Raw genomic sequence first — 13,187 nt, 5'->3', positions numbered from 1 at the left:
TATCAAAAGCTTAGGACAAGTCTACAAACATGGCAGTCAACAAACATGGCAGTCTACAAACATGGCAGTCTACAAACATGGCAGCACAAGTATTTCTATCATCTCAGGTATTTGCAATATAATTTGGAACTGTCTCTCGCATGGTAGTCGTAGTGGTACTATGTTTAGGTCTGAATCTGGATTGATTAACATTAAGAACACAATTTATACAGATAGATAATAACATAGCTGTTTGTTGACCAATGATAATAGGATATCCGCAAGACAAGGGAGGCTGGAAAATGTGTAGATAATAATAAAGATCACTACTATCCCCGCCCTTATGGAGTGCTCGTGCAAAAGCTGCTTTCCACACTTTTTTGGAAAATGTCCTGATACTAAAGGTAAATAAAACATGTGTGTTACTGAGCCAGCATACAGGGGCACTGTATACTTAAGCAAAGACGGGTCCAAATTTCCAGCCCCTAATGACTTATTGGTGTCAATAGCTAATAAGGCAGAAAGAACTTCTGTTTCTTTGAGTTGCCAAAAAGAAAACCCTGGATACCATTTCCCAAGTCACGTGAGGTTGACATCGAGGCTGTATTTGGGAAGAACAGTCAACTGACTGGCCAAGACCAGTATATCATTAATTATGTTGTGCCCACCTAGCTTCTATCTATGAGACAGCTACATGCAGTATGTCCACCTGTGCACAGCAGTGTATCATGGATATGTGGACATAACTTATGCTATTTTGATTTGGATTTCATGTAACGGACGTACACAAAATAGTCCAAATTGCTGAAGTGAAATGAAAAAAAAGAAAACTTGTTTCCAAAAATTAAAAATTAAATAAAATGTAAAAGTGATGCGTGCATATGTATTCCCCCCCTTCACTTTGAAGCCCCTAAATAAGATATGGTGCAACCAATTACCTTCAGAAGTCACATAATTAGTTAAATAAAGTCCACCTGTGTGCAATCTAAGTGTAACATGATCTGTCACATGATCTCAGTATATATACGCCTGTTCTGAATGGCCCCAGAGTCTGCAACACCACTAAGCAAGGGGCACCACAAAGCAAGTGGCACTATGAAACCAAGGAGCTCTCCAAACAGGTCAGGGACAAAATTGTGGAGAAGTACAATATCTGAAACTTTGAACATCCCATGGAGCACCATTAAATCCGTTATAAAGAAATTGAAATAATATGGCACCACAACAAACCTGCCAAGAGAGGGCCGCCCACCAAAACTTACAGACCAGGCAAGGAGGGTATTAATCAAAGAGGCAACAAAGAGACCAAAGATAACCCTGAAGGAGCTGAAAAGCTCCACAGCAGAGATTGGAGTATCTGTCCATAGGACCACTTTAAGCCATACACTCCAAAGAACTGGGCTTTATGGAAGAGTGGCCAGAAAAAAATTAGCAAACATGTTTGGTGTTTGCCAAAAGGCATGTGGGAGACTCCCCAAGCATATGGAAGAAGGTACTCTAGTCAGATGAGACTAAAATGTAGCTTTTTGGCCATCAAGGAAAATGTAATGTTTGGTGCAAACCCAACACCTCTCATCACCCCGAGAACACCATGTTTTTCATCGGCAAGGACTGAGAAACCGGTCAGAATTGAAGGAATGATGGATGGCTCTAAATACAGGGAAATTCTTGAGGGAAACCTGTTTCAGTCTTCCAGAGATTTGAGGCTGAGACGGAGGTTCACCTTCCAGCAGGACAATGACCCTAAGCATACTGCTAAAGCAACACTTGAGTGGTTTAAGGGAAAAAATGTAAATGTCTTGGAATGGCCTAGTCAAAGCCCAGACCTCAATCCAATTGAGAATATGTGGTATGACTTAAAGATTGCTATACACCAGCGGAACCCATCCAACTTGAATGAGCTGGAGCAGTTTTGCCTTGATCAATTGGCAAAAATCCCAGTGGCTAGATATGCCAAGCTTATAGAGACATACCCCAAGGGACTTGCAGCTGTAATTGCTGCAAAATGTGGCTCTAAGAAGTATTGACTTTGGGAGGGGGGAATTGTTATGCACACTCAAGTTTTACGTTTTTTTTGTCTTATTTGTTGTTTTTTTCACAATAAAAAATATTTTGCATCTTCAAAGTGGTAGGCATGTTGTGTAAATCAAATTATACAAACCCCTCAAAAATACATTTTAATTCCAGGTTGTAAGGCAACAAAATAGGAAAAATGCCAAGGGGGTGATGCCACTGTATACTCCCCTTGTCCTAAGGCTCAAAAATGACTTCACTAAACCCCTAAAATAAAGCAGCTTAAAACCTCTTAAGGATCCGCATCTTTTTTTCAATTTTCTCTTAAAATGACATACCACAATCTAACTGACTGTAGCTCAGGCCCTGAAGCAAGGATATGCAAATTATTGGTACCATTTGAAAGGAAACACATTGAAGTTTGTGGAAATGTGAAAGGTATGTAGGAGAATATAATACAATAGATCTGGTAAAAGATAATAAAGAAAAAAACATGCATTTTTTTTATTTTTTTTGTACTATTATCTTTGAAATGCAAGAGAAAGGCCATAATGTATTATTCCAGCCCAGGTGCAATTTAGATTTTGGCCACTAGATGGCAGCAGTGTATGTGCAAAGTTTTAGACTGATCCAATGAACAATTGCATTTCTGTTCAAAATATTTAATCAAGACTGCCCAAATGTGCCTAATTTGTTTATTAATAACTTTTCATGTTCAAAATTGTGCACTCTCCTCAAACAATAGCATGGTATTCTTTCACAGTAATAGCTACTGTAAATTGGACAGTTCAATTAGATGAACAATAATGTAAGCTTTCTGCCAATATCAGATATGTCTATGTCCCGGGAAATGTTTGTGTTACCTACAACCTCGTGCTAATCGCATTAGCGTACATTAGCTCAACTATCCCGTGGAAGTGTCACCTATTCTGAATAAGTTTTAACTACCTATTCTTCCCATTTATTTAGTCTAGTAAATAAAACTTTCAGTTCATTATTTGTGGCACTGAAGTAATTTGCGATCAGCTGGGTTTTTGCAGCTCCAGAGCTAATGACTATTCAGAATGAAAACATAATAATTGACTGTTGATTATATTGTTGAAGAATATAACTATACAGCCTCAAAACATTGTTAAAAGTATAGTTTTGTAATCATAGATGGTCAGTCCTTGCGTCCATAGCTCTGTCTATGAATTTGAGAGTGGTTGTATTTCTCCAGCCCCATCCCTCAGCTTTTTACCCAAACAAAGGCGGGAAGGCGGCTTTGTTTATGTTTCAAATGCTGATTGCTGGCTTTAATAAATATCGAATAGGCAACATAGTCCTAGGTAACAAAGCTAGTTGGTGATGTTAATAGTTACATTTCTGTTGATGGCACACGAATGAGTGGAAGAACTGTCCATGGTCCTGGTGCTGGTTGGTAACAGGAGTGGAAGAGCTGTCCATGGTCTTGGCGCTGGTTGGTAACAGGAGTGGAAGAACTGTCCATGGTCTTGGCGCTGGTTGGTAACATTTTCCATTTGTACGGAAAGCTCTCAAATTTAGTGCACATATTTGTTAACATCCTTCTTAGTTAGTATTTCTCCTTTGCCAAGATAATCCATCCACCTGACAGATGTGGCATATCAAGAAGCTGATTAAACAGCATGATCATTACACAGGTTCACCTCGTGCTGGGGCCAATAAAAGACCACTCTAAAATGTGCAGTTTGTGTCACATAACACAATGCCATAGATGTCTCACGTTTTGAGGGAATGTGCAATTGGCATGCTGACTGCAGGAATGTCCATTAGAGCTGTTGCCAGAAAAATTCATGTTCATTTCAGCATGAAAATGCATGGCCCCATGTCACAAGGATCTGTACACAATTCCTGGAAGCAGAAAATGTCCCAGTTCTTCCATGGTCTGCATACTCACCAGATGTCACCCATTGAGCAAGTTGGTGATGCTCTGGATCATTGTGTACGACAGCGTATTCCAGATCCCGCCAATATTCAGCAACTTCGCACAGCCATTGAAGACAACATTCCACAGGCCACAATCAACAGCCTGATCAACTCTATGCGAATGAGTTGCAATACATGAGGAAAAAAGATGGTCACACCAGATACTGACTGGTTTTCTGATCCACGCCCCTACCATTTTTTTTAAGGTATCTGTGACAAACAGATGTATATCTGTATTCCCAGTCATGTAAAATCCATAGATTAGGGCCTAATTTATTTATTTAAATTGACTGATTTCCTTATATGAACTGTAACTCAGTAAAATCTTTTGAAATTGTTACATGTTGCGTTTATATTTTTTGCTCAGTTTAATTTAAAGCAATGTCATGTTACTGTGTATCTACAGATAAGTCAAAACCTAATATTGCTATGCATGTACATCCCTCTAAATCCCACTGTCTTACTGTAAAGCTAATCGAGTGATCCACAGCACATTGCTCAGGTTCTACCCAGAGCTATTTGGAAAAGTTTTATAATTATATACACTAACTACACTAACGTTCAAAAGTTTGGGGTCAATTAGAAATGTCCTTGTTTTTTTAAGAAAAACAAAACAAATTGTCCATTAAAATAACATCAAATTGATCAGAAATACACGAGTCTCAACATCAACAGTGAAGAGGTGACTCTGGGATGCTGGACTTCTAGGTAGAGATGCAAAGAAAAAGCCATATCTCAGACTGGCCAATAAAAATAAAAGATTAAGAACACAGACACTGGACAGAGGAACTCTGCCTAGAAGGCCAGCATCCCGGAGTCGCCTCTTCACTGTTGACGTTGAGACTGGTGTTTTGCTGGTACTATTTAATGAAGCTGCATTTGAGGACTTGTGAGGCGTCTGTTTCTCAAACTAGACACTCTAATGTACTTGTTCTCTTCCTTAGTTGTGCACCGGGGCCTCCCACTCCTCTTTATATTCTTGTTAGAGCCAGTTTGTGCTGTTCTGTGAAGGGAGTAGTGCACAGCGTTGTACCAGGTCTTCAATTTCTTAGCAATTTCTCGCATGGAATAGCATTTCTCAGAACAAGAATAGACTGATGAGTTTCAGAAGAAAGTACTTTGTTTCTGGCCATTTTGAGCCTGCAATCGAACTCACAAATGCTGATGCTCCAGATACATAACTAGTCTAAAGAAGGCCAGTTTTATTGCTTCTTTAATCAGAACAACAGTTTTCAGCTGTGCTAACATAATTGCAAAAGGGTTTTCTAATGATCAATTAGCCTTTTAAAATGATAAACTTGAATTAGCTAACACAATGTGCCATTGGAACACAGGAGTGATGGTTGCTGATAATGGGCTCTCCTTCACTGCAGCCAACGTGAGTAAAACATTTAAACGTGTTAAACCTTGCAAGGCTGCATGCCCAGACGGCATCCCCGGCCGCGTCCTCAGAGCATGCGCAGACCAGCTGGCTGGTGTGTTTACAGACATATTCAATCAATACTTATCCCAGTCTGCTCTCCCCACATGCTTCAAGAGGGCCACCATTGTTCCTGTTCCCAAGAAAGCTAAGGTAACTGAGCTAAATGACTACCACCCTGTAGCACTCACTTCCGTCATCATGAAGTGCTTTGAGAGGCTAGTCAAGGACCATATCACCTCCACCCTACCTGACACCCTAGACCCACTCCAATTTGCTTACCGACCCAATAGGTCCACAGACGACGCAATCGCCATCACATTGCACACTGCCATAACCCATCTGGACAAGAGGAATACCTATGTAAGAATGCTGTTCATCGATTACAGCTCAGCATTTAACACCATAGTGCCCTCCAAACTCGTCATTAAGCTTGAGACCCTGGGTCTCGACCCCGCCCTGTGCAACTGGGTCCTGGACTTCCTGACGGGCCGCCCCCAGATGGTGAGGGTAGGTAACAACATCTCCACCCCGCTGATCCTCAACACTGGGTCCCCACAAGGGTGCGTTCTCAGCCCTCTTCTGTACTCCCTGTTCACCCACGACTGCGTGGCCATGCACGCCTCCAACTCAATCATCAAGTTTGCAGACGACACTACAGTGGTAGGCTTGATTACCAACAACGACGAGACGGCCTACAGGGAGGAGGTGAGTGCCCTCGGAGTGTGGTGTCAGGAAAATAACCTCGCACTCAATGTCAACAAAACAAAAGAGATGATCGTGGACTTCAGGAAATAGCAGAGGGAGCAGCCCCCTATCTACATTGATGGGACAGTAGTGGAGAGGGTGGAGAGTTTTAAGTTCCTCGGCATACACATCATGGACAAACTGAAATGGTCCACCCACACAGACATCGTGGTGAAGAAGGCGCAGCAGCGCCTCTTCAACCTCAGGAGGCTGAAGAAATTCGGCTTGTCACCAAAAACACTCACAAACTTTTACAGATGCACAATCGAGAGCATCCTGTCGGGCTGTATCACCGCCTGGTACGGCAGCTGCTCCGCCCATAACCGGAAGGCTCTCCAGAGGGTAGTGAGGTCTGCACAACGCATCACCGGGGGCAAACTACCTGCCCTCCAGGACACCTACACCACCCGATGTCACAGGAAGGCCAAAAAGATCATCAAGGACAGCAACCACCTGAGCCACTGCCTGTTCACCCCGCTAAAATCCAGAAGGCGAGGTCAGTACAGGTGCATCAAAGCTGGAACCGAGAGATTGAAAAACAGCTTCTATCTCAAGGCCATCAGACTGTTAAACAGCCATCACTAACATTGCTGCTGCCAACATACTGACTCAACTCAAGCCACTTTAATAATGGGAAAATTGATGTAATCAATTTATCACTTGCCACTTTATATTATTTATATTAGATAATGTTTACATAACCTACATTATTCATCTCATGTATATACTGTACGCCATACCATCTACTGCATCTTGCCATCTTGATGTAATTAGATGTATCACTAACTAGCCACTTTAAACAATGCCACTTTATATAATGTTTTCATAACCTACATTACTCATCTCATATGTATATACTGTACTCTATACCATCTACTGCATCTTGCCATCCTGATGTAATGTATCACTAGCCACCTTAAACAATGCTGCTTTATATGTTTTCATACCCTACAATACTCATCTCATATGTATATACTGTACTCCATACCATCTACTACATCTTGCCTATGCCGTTCGGCCATCACTCATTTATATATTTTTATGTACATATTCATATTCATTCCTTTACACTTGTGTGTACAAGGTAGTTGTTGTGGAATTGGTAGATTACTTGTTAGATATTACTGCATGGTCGGAACTAGAAGCACAAGCATTTCGCTACACTTGCATTAACACCTGCTAACCATGTGTATGTGACAAATAAATTTGATTTGATTTGATTTGTAGATATTCCATTAAGAATCAGCTGTTTCCAGCTACAATAGTCATTTAAAACATTAACAATGTGTAAACTGTATTTCTGATCAATTTCATTATTTTAATGGGCAAAAAATTAGCTTTTCTTTCAAAAACAAGGACATTTCTAAGTGGCCCCAAACTTTTGATTGGTAGTGTACATTCAGTTTCATAGCCTTTGTTTTATATTCCCCATGTTATGTTGATGGGGAGTAAACATGTCTGCCATAGAATGTTGTCGAGTTATGTTAATGGGGAGTCAACATGTCTGCCATAGAATATTGTCATGTTATGTTAATGAGGAGTCAGCGTGTCTGCCATAGAATGTTGTCGTGTTATGTTAAAGGTGGGAATCAACATGTCTGCCATAGAATGTTGTCGTGTTATGTTAATAAAGGTGGGAGTCAACATGTCTGCCATAGAATGTTGTCGTGTTATGTTAAAGGTGGGAGTCAACATGTCTGCCATAGAATGTTGTAGTGTTATGCTAAAGGTGGGAGTCAACATGTCTGCCATAGAATGTTGTCGTGTTATGTTAAAGGTGGGAGTCAACATGTCTGCCATAGAATGTTGTCGTGTTATGTTAAAGGTGGGAGTCAACATGTCTGCCATAGAATGTTGTAGAGTTATGTTAATGGTGGGAGTCAACATGTCTGCCATAGAATGTTGTAGAGTTATGTTAAAGGTGGGAGTCAACATGTCTGCCATAGAATGTTGTCGTGTTATGTTAATGGGGAGTCAACATGTCTGCCATAGAATATTGTCGTGTTATGTTAATGGGGAGTCAACATGTCTGCCATAGAATGTTGTCGTGTTATGTTAATGGGGAGTCAACATGTCTGCCATAGAATGTTGTCGTGTTATGTTAAAGGTGGGAGTCAACATGTCTGCCATAGAATGTTGTCGTGTTATGTTAATGGAGAGTCAACATGTCTGCCATAGAATGTTGTAGTGTTATGCTAAAGGTGGGAGTCAACATGTCTGCCATAGAATGTTGTCGTGTTATGTTAAAGGTGGGAGTCAACATGTCTGCCATAGAATGTTGTCGTGTTATGTTAAAGGTGGGAGTCAACATGTCTGCCATAGAATGTTGTAGAGTTATGTTAATGGTGGGAGTCAACATGTCTGCCATAGAATGTTGTAGAGTTATGTTAAAGGTGGGAGTCAACATGTCTGCCATAGAATGTTGTCGTGTTATGTTAATGGGGAGTCAACATGTCTGCCATAGAATATTGTCGTGTTATGTTAATGGGGAGTCAACATGTCTGCCATAGAATGTTGTCGTGTTATGTTAATGGGGAGTCAACATGTCTGCCATAGAATGTTGTCGTGTTATGTTAAAGGTGGGAGTCAACATGTCTGCCATAGAATGTCGTCGTGTTATGTTATTAATGGGGAGTCAACATATCTGCCATAGAATGTTGTAGTGTTATGCTAAAGGTGGGAGTCAACATGTCTGCCATAGAATGTTGTTGTGTTATGTTAAAGGTGGGAGTCAACATGTCTGCCATAGAATGTTGTCGTGTTATGTTAAAGGTGGGAGTCAACATGTCTGCCATAGAATGTTGTAGAGTTATGTTAAAGGTGGGAGTCAACATGCCTGCCATAGAATGTTGTCGTGTTATGTTAATGAGGGGTCAACATGTCCGCCATAGAATGCTGCCGTGTTATGTTAAAGGTGGGAGTCAACATGTCTGCCATAGAATGTTGTAGAGTTATGTTAAAGGTGGGAGTCAACATGTCTGCCATAGAATGTTGTCGTGTTATGTTAATGGGGAGTCAACATGTCTGCCATAGAATGTTGTCGTGTTATGTTATTAATGGGGAGTCAACATATCTGCCATAGAATGTTGTAGTGTTATGCTAAAGGTGGGAGTCAACATGTCTGCCATAGAATGTTGTCGTGTTATGTTAAAGGTGGGAGTCAACATGTCTGCCATAGAATGTTGTCGTGTTATGTTAAAGGTGGGAGTCAACATGTCTGCCATAGAATGTTGTTGTGTTATGTTAATGAGGGGTCAACATGTCCGCCATAGATTGTTGTTGTGTTATGTTAATGCATCATAATTCAGAAACCTCAATGTCCTACCTCTCTAAATACATGGCTCTGGCTTTACCACCCCCTTAGCTGTAATTTACTGTCAGCTCTGGTTAGGTCATAACTGGAGGGATATTGTCATGTCTGACTGCTTATACACAGTGTGTCTATGTGTGTGTGTGTGTGTGTGTGTGTGTGTGTGTGTGTGTGTGTGTGTGTGTGTGTGTGTGTGTGTGTGTGTGTGTGTGTGTGTGTGTGTGTGTGTGTGTGTGTGTGCTTGTGCATGTGTGTGTGCCTGTGTCTGTTAAGGTTAGAATTAGTGTTAGTGTTAGTATTACATTAAGGGTTAGGGTTAAGGTTCGTTTTTTGGGTTATGGTTAGGGTTAAGGTTAGGGTTAGGGTACCGGCACCCCCTGTATATAGCCTCGTTATTGTTATTCTTATTGTGTAACTTTTTATTATTACTTTTTATTTTAGTCTACATGGTAAATATATTCTTAACTCTTTCTTGAACTGCACTGTTGGTTAAGGGCTTGTAAGTAAGCATTTCACAGTAAAGTCTATGCTTGTTTTATTCGGCACATGTAACAAATAAAGTTTGATTTGATTTCACACACACACACGACAGACAGACACAGACAGACAGACAGACAGACAGACAGACAGACAGACAGACAGACAGACAGACAGACAGACAGACAGACAGACAGACAGGCACGCACGCACGCACGCACGCACATGCATGAAAACATGGTGGTGCACGCACATGCATACACACACACACAGACACACATAGACACACACGCACACATAGACACGCACGCACACATAGACACACACGCACACATAGACACACACACACAGACACACACACGCACATAGGCACACACACATAGACACACACACACCACATAGGGCCCTCAGGCATCTGAGGGATGGGTTGATTTACTGTCAAATTTGCCAGATTATCAATAATCTCACACAGACCCCAATCTACTCACAGATAGCTGTGTACTTACTCACACACCCAGAGAGAAAGAGGTTGTGTGTGTGTGTGTGTGTTTTTTCATGCGTGTGTGTGTGTGTGTGTGTGTGTGTGTGTGTGTGTGTGTGTGTGTGTGTGTGTGTGTGTGTGTGTGTGTGTGTGTGTGTGTGTGTGTGCGTGCGCACGGGTGTGTATGCATGATCCTGCTCTGCTCGTAATAGGCTACCCAAGAAAGAGAGAAGGGCTTCTGTTCTGCCCAGAGAATTAGAGAAAAATACTTCAATTTTCCACTTGAGCAGATTTCAATTTACACAAACATTCCCCTATGTCTGGCTGTCCTCTGGGTTATTGACAGCATCAAGACTGCTGTGATAAAATATTAGCCACTTAGTGGGACTTTGTTTTGCAGTGCTAAGGACACTTACTCACTCACAGAATGGAGTGGTTGGCTGTAGTGAACTGTCACTGTTGTCACTGGTGGGTGTAAAACTCTCTGATGATGTATCGGATGCCCAAATAGGGTCACTGTTGTCACTGGTGGATGTAACTCTCCGGTTGATGGATCTAATGCCCAAATAGGGTCACTGGTGGGTGTAACTCTCCGGTTGATGGATCTAATGCCCAAATAGGTTGTTGTTTTTTTGTTTACGAAGAAACTCTAAGAGGTGCTCAATATTTCTTAAGGATGTGTGGTGCCTGGACACATTGTGTGTTTGTATGTGTATGCATGCGTGTGTGTGAGTGAGGGAGGGAGTGAGGGAGGGAGGAGTGAGTGAGTGAGTGAGTGAGTGAGTGGTGAGTGAGTGAGTGAGTGAGTGAGTGAGTGAGTAAGTGAGTGTGCGTGCGTGTGTGTTTGTGTGTGGCTGACAGGTCTAGGGCCAGAGAATTACATAAGGCTCTCAAAGCAACCAAAGGCAGCTACTCTGTCCCTCTAACCTTTAAAACAAAGAGCTGGGCCACCATAACTGTGTGTGATGAGTGTACTCCTGCGTATCTGTGTGGGTGTGTGTATGCGCACGTTCCTGTGTGTGTGTGTGTGTGTGTGTGTGTGTGCGCATGCTCCTGTGTGTGTGTTTGTGTAAGTGCTCGCTCCTGTTTGTGTGTCTACCATCATTTTGTGGAGCCATTAGCATCGTTATCAGTGAGAGCAGACCCAGATGCGTTTGTCAGCCCACTGAAAGTCAATTACCTCAGTCAGAGACAACCATTGTTTCTCTGTGCACCCTGGCCTATTGGTATTTAATACAGATATATTAATACAGCCAACTGACTGATCCACATGAACTTTACCTGCCTCTTTATGGAGAGACTACAAAAATCTGGAACTAACAAACGTTATCTTTGAGTGTTTTATTATGTATTTGTTTCTAATATAGATACTTAGGCCTAGATTCAATGTGATCACCCCTTTTCAGCTATGCCCCATTTAAAGGCAATGATATGGTCATGAGATCGAATTAAAAGTAAACGCTGCAGGGGGCCTCGCGAGTGGCGCAGCAGTCTAAGGCACTGCATCGCAGCTCTTGAGACGTAACTACAGACCGAGGTTCGTTCCCAGGCTGTGTCACAAACGGTCATGACCGGGAGTCCCATAGGGCGGCGCACAATTAGCCGAGTGTCTTCCGGGTTAGGGGAGGGTTTGGCTGGGGAGCTTTACTTGGCTCATCATCCTATAGCGACACATTGTGGCGTGACTGGTGCCTGCAGGCTGACTTCAGTTATCAGTTTAACTGTGTTTCCTCCGACACGTTGGTGCGGCTGGCTTCCGGGTTAAGCAGGCACATGTTAAGGAGCGTGGTTTGGCAGGTCATGTTACAGAGGATGCATGACTCGACCTTCGCCTCTCCCAAGCGATGAGATTGGATCGCAATTGGACATCATAAAATCGGGGAGATAAAGGACGTAAAAATACCACAGAAAATACAAAGAAATAATCGCTGCAGTTGTCGGCTCATTTGGAAATGACCTTTACGTGTAAATCGCGCTACAACACAGATCTTCTGCCGTTCTAATTGAATCTAGCCTTTACAACATCACCAACCTTGTGAAAAAGTGGAACCTCTTCACACTGGCTAATATGTTTGATATGGCAACAAATGCAAAGTTGTTTGTTAACTTCTGCGAAAGAGACATTACCAATAAATATCAACTTGACCATAACCTAAACAAATGACCATAAATTATATTTTTCCCCACCACCAATCTCTCCCTCCAGGTGGTCTACAAGAATAACGACATCCGTCTGGAGCTCTCCCGTCTGGCGCATATCGTGGACCCCAAGATGAAGATCCAGGGGGATGTGATGTTTAAGTGTGAGAACGTGGCCACGCTGGACCCTATCTCCTTCGAGACCCCCGAGGCCTACATAAGCCTGCCCAAGTGGAACACCAAGAGAATGGGTTCCTTGTCCTTTGACTTCAGGACCTCAGAACCCAACGGCCTCATCCTGTTCACCCACGGTAAGCCTCAGGAGCGCAAGGAGGCCCAACGCAGCCAGAAGAACACCAAGGTAAGACAATGAACGATTAATAAATCAAACAACACATACATCTATTAACCTCAGCCTGTGTGTAAAGCTCTGTCTAAACCTGTCAAATATGTCACTAGTGTAAGGAGCAGGGTTGGGGACAATTCCATTTCAATTTCAGACAATTCAGAAAGTTTATGTACTTCCAATTCCAATTCTCTTCAATGCTTTTCAACTAGGACAATATGGAATTAGAGTTGGAATTCTGTTTACTTTCTTGACTGGAATTGAAATGAAACCCTGTTGAGAAGAAACAAAAAGGCTGTGTTCAAGGATTTATTGGGCTTATAGATCC

General features: G+C 42.1%; 1 protein-coding gene across 4 annotated transcripts in view; it reads left to right on the top strand.

Annotated features, from left to right (window-relative positions):
• The window catches only part of LOC106611370 (neurexin-3a), an 825,193-nt gene that overhangs the window by 221,702 nt on the left and 590,304 nt on the right, over positions 1-13,187 (top strand). For all 4 annotated transcript variants that reach the window (XM_045723683.1, XM_045723684.1, XM_045723681.1 and 1 more), the window contains exon 8: positions 12,581-12,874. In XM_045723683.1, the coding sequence (XP_045579639.1) occupies positions 12,581-12,874 (294 nt within the window). The remainder of the gene's footprint in view (positions 1-12,580; positions 12,875-13,187) is intronic.

The sequence above is a fragment of the Salmo salar genome, chromosome ssa09 (genome assembly GCF_905237065.1).
Source record: "Salmo salar chromosome ssa09, Ssal_v3.1, whole genome shotgun sequence".
In the NCBI taxonomy this organism is placed as follows: domain Eukaryota; kingdom Metazoa; phylum Chordata; class Actinopteri; order Salmoniformes; family Salmonidae; genus Salmo; species Salmo salar.
Note: the sequence above shows the minus strand (reverse complement) of the source record. Positions and strands in the feature narration are given on the sequence as shown.